Source organism: Carassius carassius, chromosome 23, assembly GCF_963082965.1.
Source record: "Carassius carassius chromosome 23, fCarCar2.1, whole genome shotgun sequence".
Lineage (NCBI taxonomy): Eukaryota > Metazoa > Chordata > Actinopteri > Cypriniformes > Cyprinidae > Carassius > Carassius carassius.
This window is the reverse complement of record NC_081777.1, coordinates 13,704,140-13,718,826: the sequence shown is the minus strand read 5'-3', so window position 1 is coordinate 13,718,826 and position 14,687 is coordinate 13,704,140. Positions and strand designations below refer to the sequence as shown.

The 14,687-nt window shown below is 34.7% G+C and overlaps 1 protein-coding gene across 1 annotated transcript; it reads right to left on the bottom strand.

Moving 5' to 3' along the window:
- Positions 1-11,051: 11,051 nt before the first annotated feature.
- Positions 11,052-14,410, bottom strand: LOC132101354 (extracellular calcium-sensing receptor). Its single transcript, XM_059506246.1, has 6 exons — positions 14,205-14,410; positions 13,824-14,115; positions 12,775-13,563; positions 12,445-12,672; positions 12,088-12,211; positions 11,052-11,950 (listed from the first exon to the last, which is right to left on the bottom strand). Exons 1-6 carry the CDS (start codon positions 14,408-14,410, stop codon positions 11,052-11,054), a joined length of 2,538 nt encoding a protein of 845 aa, XP_059362229.1.
- Between the last annotated feature and the right edge of the window lie 277 nt (positions 14,411-14,687).

The window sequence follows — 14,687 nt, the reverse complement described above, 5'->3', positions numbered from 1 at the left end:
GATCTGCTTGAACACATTTTAATCGTCTTTAATACATGATTGATTCCGAAGGATAGATTAAAAGACCCGGTCATTTTTTTTAAATAAATACAAATTATTAAAAAAAAAATAATAATTATCAATAAATTAAATTTTTTGAGATCCGGGGCTATAAAAAAAACATCCTTAAGCTGAAGCCCCGGATGCCCATTTCTAACGACGCGCCTGAAGAACAGGCTCGCTGCTTTTTCTTCTGTTATGGGCGTATTCAAGCCGCGCGCTTCAGTTTGAATCTGAATAGCGCGTTCGGCGCGGGGGCGTGGTCACATTAGATATAATGAAGGGAGACATGAAAAACAGATATCGCGTAGTTTTCATATGGATTACTTTATCACAGAAAATCTGTTTTCGGCAGCACTTGTTTAGTTTAAAAGTAGACATGTCAGGCTTTCTATAGATATCTCTCTCATGTCTCTTCGTTGAGTATTCACGGAGTTAGAGTTCATTTTAATGACGTGTTTGTTTAAAAGTAGACATGTCATGCTTTCTATAGCTATCTCTCTCATGTCTCTTCGTTGAGTATTCACGGAGTTACAGTTCATTTTAATGACGTGTTTGTAAATAAAGATCAGCGCAGACAAAGGCTGCAAACAGCACACCTGGTTTGTTATCTTTATTTTATAAGTGCACAAAGTTTTGTTGTTATTATGTCTGTATCCAAAAAAAAGTAGACCCTTTACAGATTCGATTGATGTATTGCTCTTATCCGTACGATTAAAACTGAAAGTGTAATTTAAATTATTTTCGGGGTTATCAGGAGAAAATGACTCAAAACGCGTATCCGCGTTAATCGACTTCAAAGGGTTAAAGTGTTTGCAAACCAAATGTTATTGCACTCTTGTTCATATACCAGTACTTTTAAATTAAAAAGTGTGAAATACACTACTTCTGAATTAATTATTGAATTTTGTGCATAACAATGAGATGAATCATGATTAATCACAGAAAAATTGTTAATCGATTAATCAGAATTTTAATTGTTGCCCAGCACTAATATACATGAGCAATACCACATGACTGCAGTTCAGTATGGCTGTATATTAACACAGCTGTGATTCAGCTGAAAAGTAATCACAGCACACCAATATACAGTAGGTGGCCAACCAGAGTGTGCTTGCTACCGCCGCGAGAGCCGCTGTGTCTGCAAAGTGCATTTGCAGCTCTTGAGTGGCGCTTTAAAAAGTTATCAAACAAACGCATCAAAGCACTTTTTCACAAATATCTATCAGCTTTTCCTCGCCGATGTGTTACATGTGATGGCTGCAGTCGGGGATAATAAAATAAAAACATTGTAGTTAAAATATTTTATATGAACAGATGAAAATTTAGTAGGACTACTTATGAAGTTATGTGCGTTTCTTATAAACGAATTCAAGCAGGATAAATGTCAAGCCTATGAGCCTGTGCATACACTCACTAAAATGATTATTAGAAACACCTGTTCAATTTCTCATGAATGCAATTATCTAATCAATCAACCAGTTGGCAGTTGCTTCAATGCATTTCGAGGTGTGGTCCTGGTCAAGACAATCTCCTGAACTCCAAACTGAATGTCAGAATGGGAAAGAAAGGTGATTTAAGCAATTTTGAGCGTGGCAATTTTGGTGGTGCCAAACGGGCCGGTCTGAGTATTTCACAATCTGCTCAGTTACTGAGATTTTCACGCACAACCATTTCTAGTGTTTACAAAGAATGGTGTGAAAAGGGAAAAACATCCAGTATGCGGCAGTCCTGTGGGTGAAAATGCCTTTTGGATGCTAGAGGTCAGAGGAGAATGGGCCTACTGATTCAAGCTGATAGAAGAGCAACTTTGACTGAAATAACCACTTGTTACAACTGAGGTATGCAGCAAAGCATTTGGGAAGCCACAATACGCACAACCTTGAGGCAGATGGGCTACAACAACAGAAGACCCCACCGGTTACCACTCATCTCCACTACAAATAGGAAAAAGAGGCTACAATTTGCAAGAGCTCACCAAAATTGGACAGTTGAAGACTGGAAAAATGTTGCCTGGTCTGATGAGTCTCGATTTCTGTTTAGACATTCAGATGGTAGAGTCAGAATTTGGCGTAAACAGAATAAGAACATGGATCCATCATGCCTTGTTACCACTATGCAGGCTGGTGGTGGTGGTGGTGTAATGGTGTGGGGGATGTTTTCTTGGCACACTCTAGGCCCCTTAGTGCCAATTGGGCATTGTTTAAATGCCACTGACTACCTGAGCATTGTTTACCATGTCCATCCCTTTATGACCACCATGTACCCATCATCTGATGGCTACTTCCAGCAGGATAATGCACCATGTCACAAAGCTCGAATCATTTCAAATCGGTTTCTTGAACATGGCAATGAGTTCACTGTACTAAAATGGCCCCCATCAACTGCAAGATGCTATCCTATCAATATGGGCCAACATTTCTAAAGAATGCTTTCAGCACCTTGTTAAATCAATGCTATGTAGAATTAAGGCAGTTATTTACTCTAATCTACACAATATTACACCATATTTTAGATTTGAAACATTTACTAGTTGTGCAGTATTATTTTTAATTTATATATAGAAATCCTTTAATAAAACAGCATGCATTTTTGAAGCACATACTATTCGTTACCTGTCCTTTATTTTGACAGAGAATTTGTTGCATGTTTTTTTTTTATTATAATTATTTCCTTTAAATGCAGGAGTGTATACTATTCCTTAAAAAATCAGATTGCAAGATTTGTGTGACATGAAATATTTATTATTATTTGTCTACACATTTTATTTTCATTACAAATCTTGTTTGGATTTATTTTGTATAATTGCATGTAAAATAAATAAATAATAATAATTAACTTTGTAATGCATATGCAAAATGTGAAACTGCAATCTTATTTGCAGTCTATAGCATTTTATAATTATTTGTACAATAATATTTAACTTGCTTTGTTTCTTTATTATTTAATGCAGAAGAGGTTTTTTTAAAACAAGCTTGTGCATGCATCCATTTAATCTTGATCAAGAACAACTAATGATCAATCATTTGGAGCGTCATCAGCATTAGATCACTTTAAAACATCAAATAGCCTTCAATTTACATGTTATATATAACTGCATCAGTCTCAGTTGTAGACTTGTGAAAAATTATTTTTTAATGCGGATATATACTGTAACCTAAAATAAATTTACTCTACTATTCATATTTAAGTGTTTGTGTGGAAAATGATTAATGCACTTGCATTGCAGGGAGGCGCCCTCATGATCACTTAATTTTTTTTTCCTGATAATGAAATAACTTAAAATTGGGGCACCTCAAATACATGAGAAATATATCAACGGAAAGCTTGAAATGTTTACTTTTAAATTTATCAATTCAGAACGAAAGCAAATACTCCCTGATTATGTAATCTGTGAAGGTTGCATTTCTCTTGAAAGGCGCGTCCATGGAGAGAGTCAGCAATACGAATGTCATCTTGCAGGCGACAAGAAAATATTACTTTATTAAAAAAAATATTAAAATGTCTCCTTTTTAACAATTATTCGGCTACTTCTGCCTTGTGCTTTGTGGCAAACTTAATGCATGTGCTTGAGCGCGGAATATATTAAGGTTCATTATGGATTAGGCTGTGTTAATTTAATATAAACGTGTGATTAGTTGAATAATGACTGAAAGGAACGACTACTAGTAACTTAAAAATATTACGTGTGGGGCAGCCCTATTAAATTCCCTCTAGACATCTTCGTTAAACATTTTAAAGCATTTTATACACGTTTGCACAAATTCTCCTTTATAACAGTCATTAACGGAGAGATGACACATCCATAACATAGATTTTCCTCTGAAACACAAAAACAAAAGTTTAAATAAAATTGATAGAACTATTTTATTTTTTGTGAATTGTCAACCCTTCTCCATATTGTTGCTTCTTATTTGTGCATTGTCTTCAAAATATGTTGTCTTCCAAAAACTCTTATTTGTCAGACACTTTGCCTAAACCTTCTCTGAAAATTTGAAATGCTCATCAGATATTCTCCATATGAAAGAGCAAGAGATTTACACCTTTATTTTAACCCCCACATGCTATACAGTAAAACACCCAAACCCCAAGTCCCTCCAGCTGGACTGAATTCAGTCACTATTGGTTGCTTAGTGTAAAATGGACATGCTCTATCTAACTGAAAAAAGTGGTGTAACATAAACCAGCAAACTGCAGAATACACACATCTATATGAATAATTTTATATATTATTTTATTATTATATAAAAAACACCACAGTCTGTGATTTCTGAAATCACTGACTACCTTCTACCACTGTACTATGGATTGATTAACTTAATAAACAAAACTTCCCTTTTCCATTAGGTGTTTGCATTCAAATGCTGATCGTATATGCCTAATATATACATATATAGTTTTTTTGTTTGTTTGTTTTTTTCAAATGAATTTAACTGACAGTGAGCACGCTGCTTTTTGATGCTGCTTTTGAAGATTACTTAGACTTATAGCACCGATGGTAATAGCACATTGGACTTGTGAAAGTTTATTTTTCAACCTCACATAAAATTATTAATGGAACAAAAACACATTTTTGCTGTAATAATAATTAATTATTTCTAATTAAATATGAACCAAAGCACGATAATATTAACATCTTAATGTCAGTATTAGCCCTTCATGGATTCAGACTTATATATTTTATGTAGCTTATGGTGAATATGAACCATCAGTTTCTGACACAGGACAGCTAAACTGGACTTGCTTTTAGAGCTTTGCATTTTAGCCCAAGCTCGACAAGTTCATGCAGACAGAGACTTTATTTTACAGAAGCACAGCATTTTGTTGATATTCATGTGAGTGTACACAAAAATAAGGGTACACCATTTACAGTTCCAAATGGAATATTAGTCTTTTCTGTATGAGCAAAAATTACGGCGTACTTCAAGTTGTTTCCTCTGTTATGAAGAACAGAATGAAGGGATTGCACTGGCGCCTGCTGCATTAACTTCCTCACTTTCAGCACAAGCGCTTAGATATACGCCTTACAGTGCACTTTTAAATGTTTAAACTAACATTGTAATATCCTTTAAGTGTTTTATATCTACAGATTTTATTTTAAGCAAGTCATGATGATTTGAGAAGGCTAAATTGATGAAATGTATTCAACTTTTTTTTTTTTTTTTAAGGATTCCCCCATTCCGCTGCACGGCCAAATTCTGTATATGAAACCGTATTTATTTATTTTAAAATTGATTAATTACTATTTAAACACATTTTAATTAATACAAATGAACGATAAAAAGTGATAAATTTCATGGACATAATTTTTGGCATGTCATGGGCTCTGTATATGGTGTTAAACAACGGCCAGATAACAAAAAATATGTGTGACCTGCTGAAATAAATAAGCAAATTATTAAATGTAAATTTCAAGCCTTTCATAATTTGTGACATTAATGTGACTATAGTGCCAAAATAAGTTTTAGAACTAGGCCTAGCCTATAACATGCAACAATAAGCCACATTCCTCATTTAATTATTTTATGGCATAATGCACATATCCTTAAATGTAATCTATTCCAAGTTAACATCCCATTTTTTTGTATGATTTCTAGTTTTTCATGTCACAGGTTTATCCAATTATTCTTGATTTCTCACAACTTATTTTCTTCAAGGTTTATTATTATTATTATTAATAATATTATTATTTATTTATTTATTTTTATGGTGTGAGTCAAAGAAAACTGTGACACAAAATAAAGTCTCATGACTGTGCAGTTTTGTACACATTGATATGTATGCTTGTACAGTGGACCAATGGCCAAGGTCAGGATTTTTCATTCAAAAACTTTCTTTAGCCTGTAGATCGAAATGAAAGCCCATAGTACAACATAAGGAAATCTCATTATACATCATTAATAACCATAACATACAGTTCGAGCCTTTGTGTAAATTACATTTTGCATTAGGCTCATGTTTTGAAATTAACTTTCTAAAAATAAATGTTAAATTAATTGTCTAATGATTTTTAATGTTGTTATAATGTTATATTATAAAGTTATTTTTTGTTTTATTTTGTTATTTGATCTCCGTTTACAAAACAAAATAATTGCAGTCAGTTTGCAAACCGTCCCTTTGCGCCACCTGGCGGTAGTTTCATGAACGACTTTAACTGACTTGCAGTTAACTGCGTGGCCCTGTGGCTGCGGTATATATGGTTGTAGTAGGCAGTTTGAGAAGGGTCTGTCTGCAGACTGCAAGACAGGGGCGTAACTTGAAGTGGGCGTAATTGACGAAAGAGGTGTAACTTGAAGTTGTCCAAATAACACAGAACCACGCGAGATGTCAAAACGAGATTTTGTCGGGCTGCGTTCGAAACCGCATACCCTTTGATTAGGCACTTAATTTCAATAAGAACTAATTTAAGGAGAGATAAAAGAGTACAGCCTACAGCCTGAATGCATATTTGTGTATGAACCATTAATGCGATTTGGATATCATCATCCGCTATGTAAAAACGAGCGTAAAAACTTAAAAGATATGAGTGACAGGTTTAATGAATGTATGTGTAAGTATCTTGATAATGAAGATTGTAGTATACCCAATACTGTTAATTTAAGTTTTTATATTTTTGTCTCCACTAATGTGATTTTTTTTTAAAGAATTAGAAAACCCCAAATTATCTTTATTATCAAAATTATACTTATTTTTTCAATTGTTTTATGTGATTTTTTTTTCTTGTATAGTATCTCAAACTATGATGAACACGTTACATTTTTATTTACTGTTTTATGGCGTTATGATTGTTATTGTTAGAATACATCCGTCTTACCATGATCTTTTATGTATTAAGTTTGGCAATAATAATAAAAACGAGGTACAGGTGTACTATCACCTCATAGCATCACTAACTCAACAGTCCAGTACAGTTTCTCTCAGCAACTCTGCAATGTCTGCAGACGTCGAACAGCTGCTCGAAGATCTCACCTTGGGAGAAGATTGTTGATTTTATACTCTAAAAATTTTAGTATTTACTACTAAATAATTAAGATTACCCCATAATGAATTGCATCTTTTGCCCACCCCAACACTTACATGCAATAATAATGATAAATGCCAACCAATAATTCTATAAAACAAAATTTCCTTAAAATTACATTTTAGTAAAAGAAGCAAAATATATTTTCTGTCGTGACATAGCTATACATGAATATGCACTAATACAGTTGATGTGAATACATCAGTTTTCAGTCAAGTAATTAATACATGAATGGATAAAATATTTATATTTTATTTACTGACAACAAGAAACATGTCTAAATGATTAAAAGAATGTATAAATGTTAGCATCACAATAAATGCATACATGTACAAGTCAACAACACATGAAACAAAGCTTCAGTCAAACTTACTGTTCTAACAATCATGGTGAACCCCACATCTTACTATCATCTCAACACAGCTGTGCCAATTCTGCTGCTGCGCTGTGCTTCACAGTCTCACTCTTCTCAACGTGGATGTCGTTGAGCAACAGGATGAGGAAGGACCATGATGTCGGCTCTCTAAACCAAACAACCTTGAAGCGAGAGCAGAAGAACACGTGCAGGATAATCTGACTGCTGCTGTGTCTGCTCCAAACAATCATGTGCCTGCTCTCCATGAGCACAACTACCTGTAAAACATTTACACAGAGTTTGCAAGTACATGCATTGATTTATTACTTTTGTAGTGTGCTAATCCACTGAACTGGTTCAAAATCACCAGTATGTCCTTGAGCACGGCTCTTTTCTCCAGGCCCCTGTAATAAGAGCACTGTCAATGACTTCAGATAAAAGCTCCATCACATTTTTGGATGATGCTTTTGAAGCTTCTGAAAGTCGGACTTCATTATAAAAACGGAAACCAGCAGAACAAACTTTACCAAAATCAAATCCTCAATGTCTTTTGGTCTTTTTCCATTTCTGGATGCTGCAGTGGACTTCTCCATCCTCAGTGCACACACCAGTCTGCAGACATTTTCATAACCTATAGAAATACAAACACACACAATACAAAAAGTCATTACTTTATTCTTTTGTTTCAGGTTTTTCCTTGCAGGTCCTGCTCCACCACAAAAGATCTGCAGCATATGCACAGAAATCAGTGCTGTAATAACTGTTTGAAATTACACTAATTAAAATGTTTAATTTATTTTTTGAAGTGTACTTACACAAATCCTTTGATTGGCAGCATTCATTCATCAGTCACTCTACAGCAGATAAACATAATCTGTTCCTGTAACATCCAGACAAGAGTCAGTCTCCTGTGTGATTTATCTGTGATGTACTGCATCTACATGTTGAGTTAGTACCTGATGTAACTTGCTTTTTATCCAACACAAATGTTCTTAAAATTATCAATATTGCAAAAAGACAAATAAAATGGATAACTTGTGTTTAGTTACTGTATGTAGATTTGTTTGTTTACATGACTTACACTCATCTAAAGCAGTGTTGACAACATTGAGTGAATTCTACATAATAGCACACAGACATCACTCAGACACCTGTTTCATGTCTGTTAGATGTGCTCATCTACAATACTTATCAAAGACTATCCTGTCAGATGATAAATAGACATTTAGTAATAGTCTTCAAGATGTATATATGGTTTATGTAAATCCACTTTTGAGTCGTGTACTTAATGGAGCTTAATCAGATATCATTTCCCACTGATTTCAGGAATAAATTATTGATAGGATTAGGTTTAGGGGTAGGAATTAGGTTATTTCTATATTTTTGGACATTAATGTTAATCCAGGATCTTGAAAAGATGTTGATCCAGGAACATGTCTTACTTTCAAAATCACAGCAACCAACAGAAGACTAGTGTAGAGCATCAGACTGGGGGTGTCAGTGACGGACAAACATTCAGCAGGATATATATTCTAATATGAAAAGCAAAGTGAAAAATGTCTACCCAGACAGAAGTGTTTTCTCGTTTAACAATGCTGAAGTTTGTTGAGGGGATAGATACAGTGTCTTGCGGCGACTCTCTCTTCATGTAGGGATCGAATATTAGAATTAAAGTTACTTCTATATTGTATCCCAAAGAATATTTAGATATGATATTTAAATATTCAGAAATGTGTACCTACAATGTATTTTTTTTACTTGCATTAAAATATTTCAATAAAATTATAAATAATTTCCTATTGCAAATTTATGAATGCATGGTTAACTTTTTTTCTGCAGTCACTAGGCTATACTGAGACATTTTAAAATCTATTTTGTAAAAAATAATAAAAAATAAACCTGAATTATAATCTAAACATCTGTAATTTCATAAATATGTAGACTAATTAATATATAATGTTTAAAAAAAAAGATATAAAATATTAAAGTGAGAGCTAAGCTAAAAAAATAAAAAGGCACAGCTCAGGTCAAGGTGTACAGCAAACAGCTAAAACCCCAGTATTACGTTTTTATAAGCTGTCGACACCAGGAAACGTTACTTAAAAAAAAAATTATTAAGCTATTAATCTTCACTTTAATAAATTTTATATTTTTATGTATATTAATATTATATATTCAAATGTATTTATACAGTGATCGAATTGTAAAATTGCTTTAGTGTTTCAGTTTCTTTTTCGGGGGGAGGGGGGGGGTGTTTTGGTCCTGTAGCTAATTTCACATAATGATTACAAATTACAAAATCATAATTTTTAAAAAATTTATATAATATATATATATATATATGTAGATAAATGACCTACTATTTATAAGCTTTAGATAAATGACCTACTATTTATAAGCTTTTTTTTCCTTCTGGGGCTTGGAATTGATGAATTTCGGTAAATATTTTGCTAAATGTGTTTTTGTGCTGGTAGTAAGCAAGTGCTGGCACTTTGTCTGGTTTAGGCCTGTCATGGATAAATAATGATGACAATAAAACCGCCAGTAGGTGACAGTAAATCCATGGTTTAAGTATTTATTAAATCGTTCAAATCAAACTTTTCATTCATTCATTCCATTAGAAAGGAAACAATTGAGTCCATCTGAATGGACTGTTGAATCACTGGCTCACTTGATTCGTTGAAAATCTGATTAATTCAAGGAACGAAACACCGTGTTACTATGCACTAGTAGCTATAAAATTAATAGCTCTTGTCTGTCTCTCAATCCATCACAAACAGCGTACGAGGACAATGGAAGCAATCAAAAACACAAAAGAGCAATGATATACAAGTGCTATAACAAGTCTCAGTTAGCTTACAAGTAACAATGGCTTTTAAATAATATAATAAAGAAAAAAAAACAGATAGAATAGAAAAAGATTAGAGCAAGCTAGTGTTAGAGGTCTTTTTTTGCCTGAATATTTAAATATCATATCTAAATATTCTTTTGGATACAATAAAGAAGTCACTTTAATTCTAATATTCGGTCCCTACATGAAGAGAGAGTCTCCGGCTGCGGAAAGTGAGTCTCCGGCTGCGCAAAGTGAGTCTCCGGCTGCGGAAAGTGAGCCTCCGGCTGCGCAAAGTGAGTCGCCGGCTGCGTGAAGAAAGTGAGTCGCTCGCTGCGTGAGGAAAGTGAGTCGTTCGCTGCGTGAGGAAAGTGAGTCGTTCGCTGTGTGAGGAAAGTGAGTCGTTTGCTGAGGAAAGTGAGTCGTTCGCTGAGGAAAGTGAGTCATTCACTGTGTGAGGTGAGTGTGTATACTGATGCACCGCCGGCCTATCAAAATGGTAAACTCATTGGCTTCTGGCAATTCTATGGTGAATTCCCGCGACAAGTCGGTAACCTTATTTTAGGACCGGACCGCACGCCATATGCCAAAGCCTGAAAGGGGCAGCACCACCAGTTAAACAGACAGGGGTGCATTTTCTATCAGTTTAAACAGATATAATTAATTTTTCTAAGTTACTGGTTCTAAAGCTTTTCTTGAAGACTGTTTTTCTCTCTCTCTGTGTGTGTGTGTGTGTGTGTGTGTGTGTGTGTGTGTGTCACTGATATATTGCTTAATATAGCTATATTGTTCAATTATTTGTGAGTTTAGGATTTCCCCATTATTTGTTTCTTTGTGTTTTTCTCTGGTTTTAACAAAATGATGTAACATTTTGGAGCAAATATGCAAAATAATAAACCAAAACTCGAAGATAAAATAGCAAATATCTCTACAGCTACTGTAAATTTTCCAGGAGAACTGACATAAGCTGGTATAAATGTGAGCCAAACAGCACAGAATATGAGCATACTAAATGTGATGAACTTGGCTTCATTGAAGTTATCAGGGAGCTTCCGAGCAAGAAAAGCTAAAAAAAAACACAAGATTGATAGCAGGCCAGTATAACCCAGAACAGCCCAGAAACCAAGAGCTGAACCTAAGTTACATTCAAGGATGATCTTTTCTCTATAATAGCTCAAATTCATATATGGGAAAGGAGGGGATATTGTTAACCAAATCACACATATAATCACCTGTATTAACGTTAAGGAAACGACACTGAGTCTCTGTTGAAAAGGCCCAAACCATTTCATGACATTACTTCCTGGAAGTGTAGCCTTGAAAGCCATTAAGACCACTATTGTTTTCCCCAAAACACAGGAGATACAGAGGACAAAAGTGATCCCAAATGCTGTGTGACGCAACATACAGGACCATTCAGTGGGTTGACCAATGAAAGTAAGTGAACAGAGAAAACACAGTGAGAGTGAGAAGAGCAACAGGAAGCTCAGCTCTGAATTGTTGGCTCTTACAATAGGTGTTTCTTTATGAAGATAAAAGAGAAAAGATACCATTGCTGTTAATAACACTCCAGTCAAGGAAAAAATACAAAGCACCATCCCCATGATTTCAGTATAGGACAGGAATTCAACCATTTTTAAGACACATCTGTCTTTGCTTTCATTCGACCAGTACTCCAAATCACAAGAGAAGCAATCACTAGAATCTGTGAAGAAAAATAAACAAACAATAAATAAATAAATAAAAAAGAAGTAAAGAAAGAAAGAATGAAAGTGAATCATTAAGAACCTAGAACAACAGACAGTATCACTCATCACTTTATCACACCATGTCCGATTTTACCAGTGCCATTACTGACTTCTCCTTCTGCACATGGAATACAGTCATAACAGCAGACAGGTCGTCCTTTTTGCACAGCTTTCCTAGTGCCAGGGGGGCAGGTCTCACTGCACACGGACACAGGCAACTATAAGAAAATAAGATGTCATATAAAACCTCAATTTATTATGATTTAATAGTTATTTGACACCCAAAAATGTTTAATTATTATTATTATTATTATTATTTTGATACTCTGCCTTTATATATTTGTGTTTCAAATACATTGTTAAAATTATTGTTCTGTACTTGGCTGTCTTTTTCACAATTCAGATGTGTAATGTTACTTCAATAATTTGTTATTAATTAGTATTAATATACCTGTCCACTTTTCCCTGCCCATAACACATTTTCCTGATTGACCTGAAGACGTTTCTCTAAAGGCATTGAGCTGTCATAGACACCAACATGCTTAAACTGCAGACCTCCATTCCCAGCAGGCTGCCAGTTCACCAGGTCATATCTCGCCACAGGATCACCACTTGCATCAAAGAAAATTTCTTCACCTGTTTTAACAAGGAATCTCACATCTCTCATATACTCCAACACCTGGAAGGAAACAACATTTTAATTTGATTAAATTATTATTATTATTATTATTGTAGATTAAAGCTTTTCTTCTTCTTCTTTTATTGTATATGCTCTAAATACCTTTTGTGGGGTAGGCCATTTTCCTTTGCTGCTGTTGGTGGAGGATTTGAAGTCTTTTAATATATTATGTAGTGTATGTGCAATAGTATACACTGCAGTGTACACTTTATTTGCTATCCGTAATTCTGAAACATCAGTATATTCATTTTGCAGCTCTGTCATTTTCTCTGAACCAGTACAGGCACCATTGCTGCGAAACCTGAAAGAACACTGAAATGCTGTCTCCCAGAATTCTTTTAAAAGTTTATTGTTTGGTTCTTGATCAGGGTGCACATTCACTAGGAACTCTCGCAGGCCCACAAGTTTGGCATTTGCTATAGCAAAACCCACTGCTCCAGAAAGCAAACTGTATTCCTTTGTTTCTGCAATAGTTCGAGAAGTGATCCAGGATTCACTGCCAACCCACTGTATCCCTGTGATGTTGTGTTGTGCAATTACATTCACAAGGGGGAAAAAATCTCTTAGTGCAACAAAAGCCAGGACCACTTTGGCAGTACCCTTCTTTATCACTTCTAGCGTCTTCAGAAACTGCTCTTGTGGATCAGTTCTTAATATGGTTTCTGAGTATTCAATACAAATCCCTACTTGTTTTGCAGCCTCCTCAAATGCTGCAATGCCATTATTACCATAGTCACTGCGACTCCTTACTGTACCAACCCAGGTCCAGCCAAAGTGCTTTACAAGCTGAGCCAGCGCTCTGCTTTGGTAATAATCGCTGGGAATTGTTCTGAAGAAGGATGCAAACCTTTTTCTGTTACTCAGGCATGCACATGTGGCAAAATGACTGATCTGCAAGAAAAATAAATAATAATAATAATAATAATTAACTACACAGTTTTTAATTTACTTAATACATATAATGCAAAAATGCAAAATTGTAAATAGACTAAAACAATCTAAATAATTTAACACACTGTTTTCTACATTTACAACAATTGTTTTTAATTGGTTAAATATAACTTGAAGCACATATGTTGGTGCCTGCTTAAGTGGTTCATCATGCACTGATTTAACATGATATCAAGCAGCAGATAAATGAGAGTTCTTACAACAGGCAAACTGAATGGACCAACTACAGAAGCCAAGGCTATGGTTGGAGAGGAGTTTGACTCTCCAACAATGGCATTAACAGCTGGTAGTCTAGAGCATGACGTGTCACTCAGAGTCTCTTCATATCCATTCATCAAAGCCATGCCTGAGAATATAGCCTGAGCTATTGAGCCACAGGAATCATATATCTTATAGCCCAAAGAAACACCAGGCAATAACTGTGTGCTGTTATTAATCTCCTCAATTGCAAAAATCAGTGTCTGTGCAAATTTAAACTCACGCAAACTGAAGCTGTGAAAATAAAACATTAGTTTTATTCCATTAAAGTTTTATTACATCATCAAAGAGTCATGTTCAGTAATTTATATCATCATACAAACCTGGTGCATGTTGTTGGCTCTGGTTTGGAAGTGAAAGGATGCATCTTTAGCAGAGCACTAATGTGGATTGAGAATATCGCCCCAATGTTAATGTCTCTTTCTGTAGAAAGTAGAGGAAAAGCGGGCTGACTAAGCAGTCTGCAAAGTTGTGCTGAATAGACGCCATACACCACCAGCAACAGTAGTGGCACAGTACTCTTTGCCATTGCCAATCTGTATGAAGAGTAGGAACCTTTGAGGCAGAACAGGGGTAGTGCTGCCTTTTATTGTCTTTAAATGTCCTTTGGGGTTGGCATTATGAATCTATGAATTTATTTGTCATTATGGAAGAAACAATAGTGAAGTAAGATATTTAGCTGATCTATATTTGATGGCTTTAACTACTATGTACTGATACAAAAAAATAAAAAATAAAAAAATAATCATAATAATAAGTACAATGTACTTATTGTATTCATATTGTATTGCAAAAAAAAAAAAAAT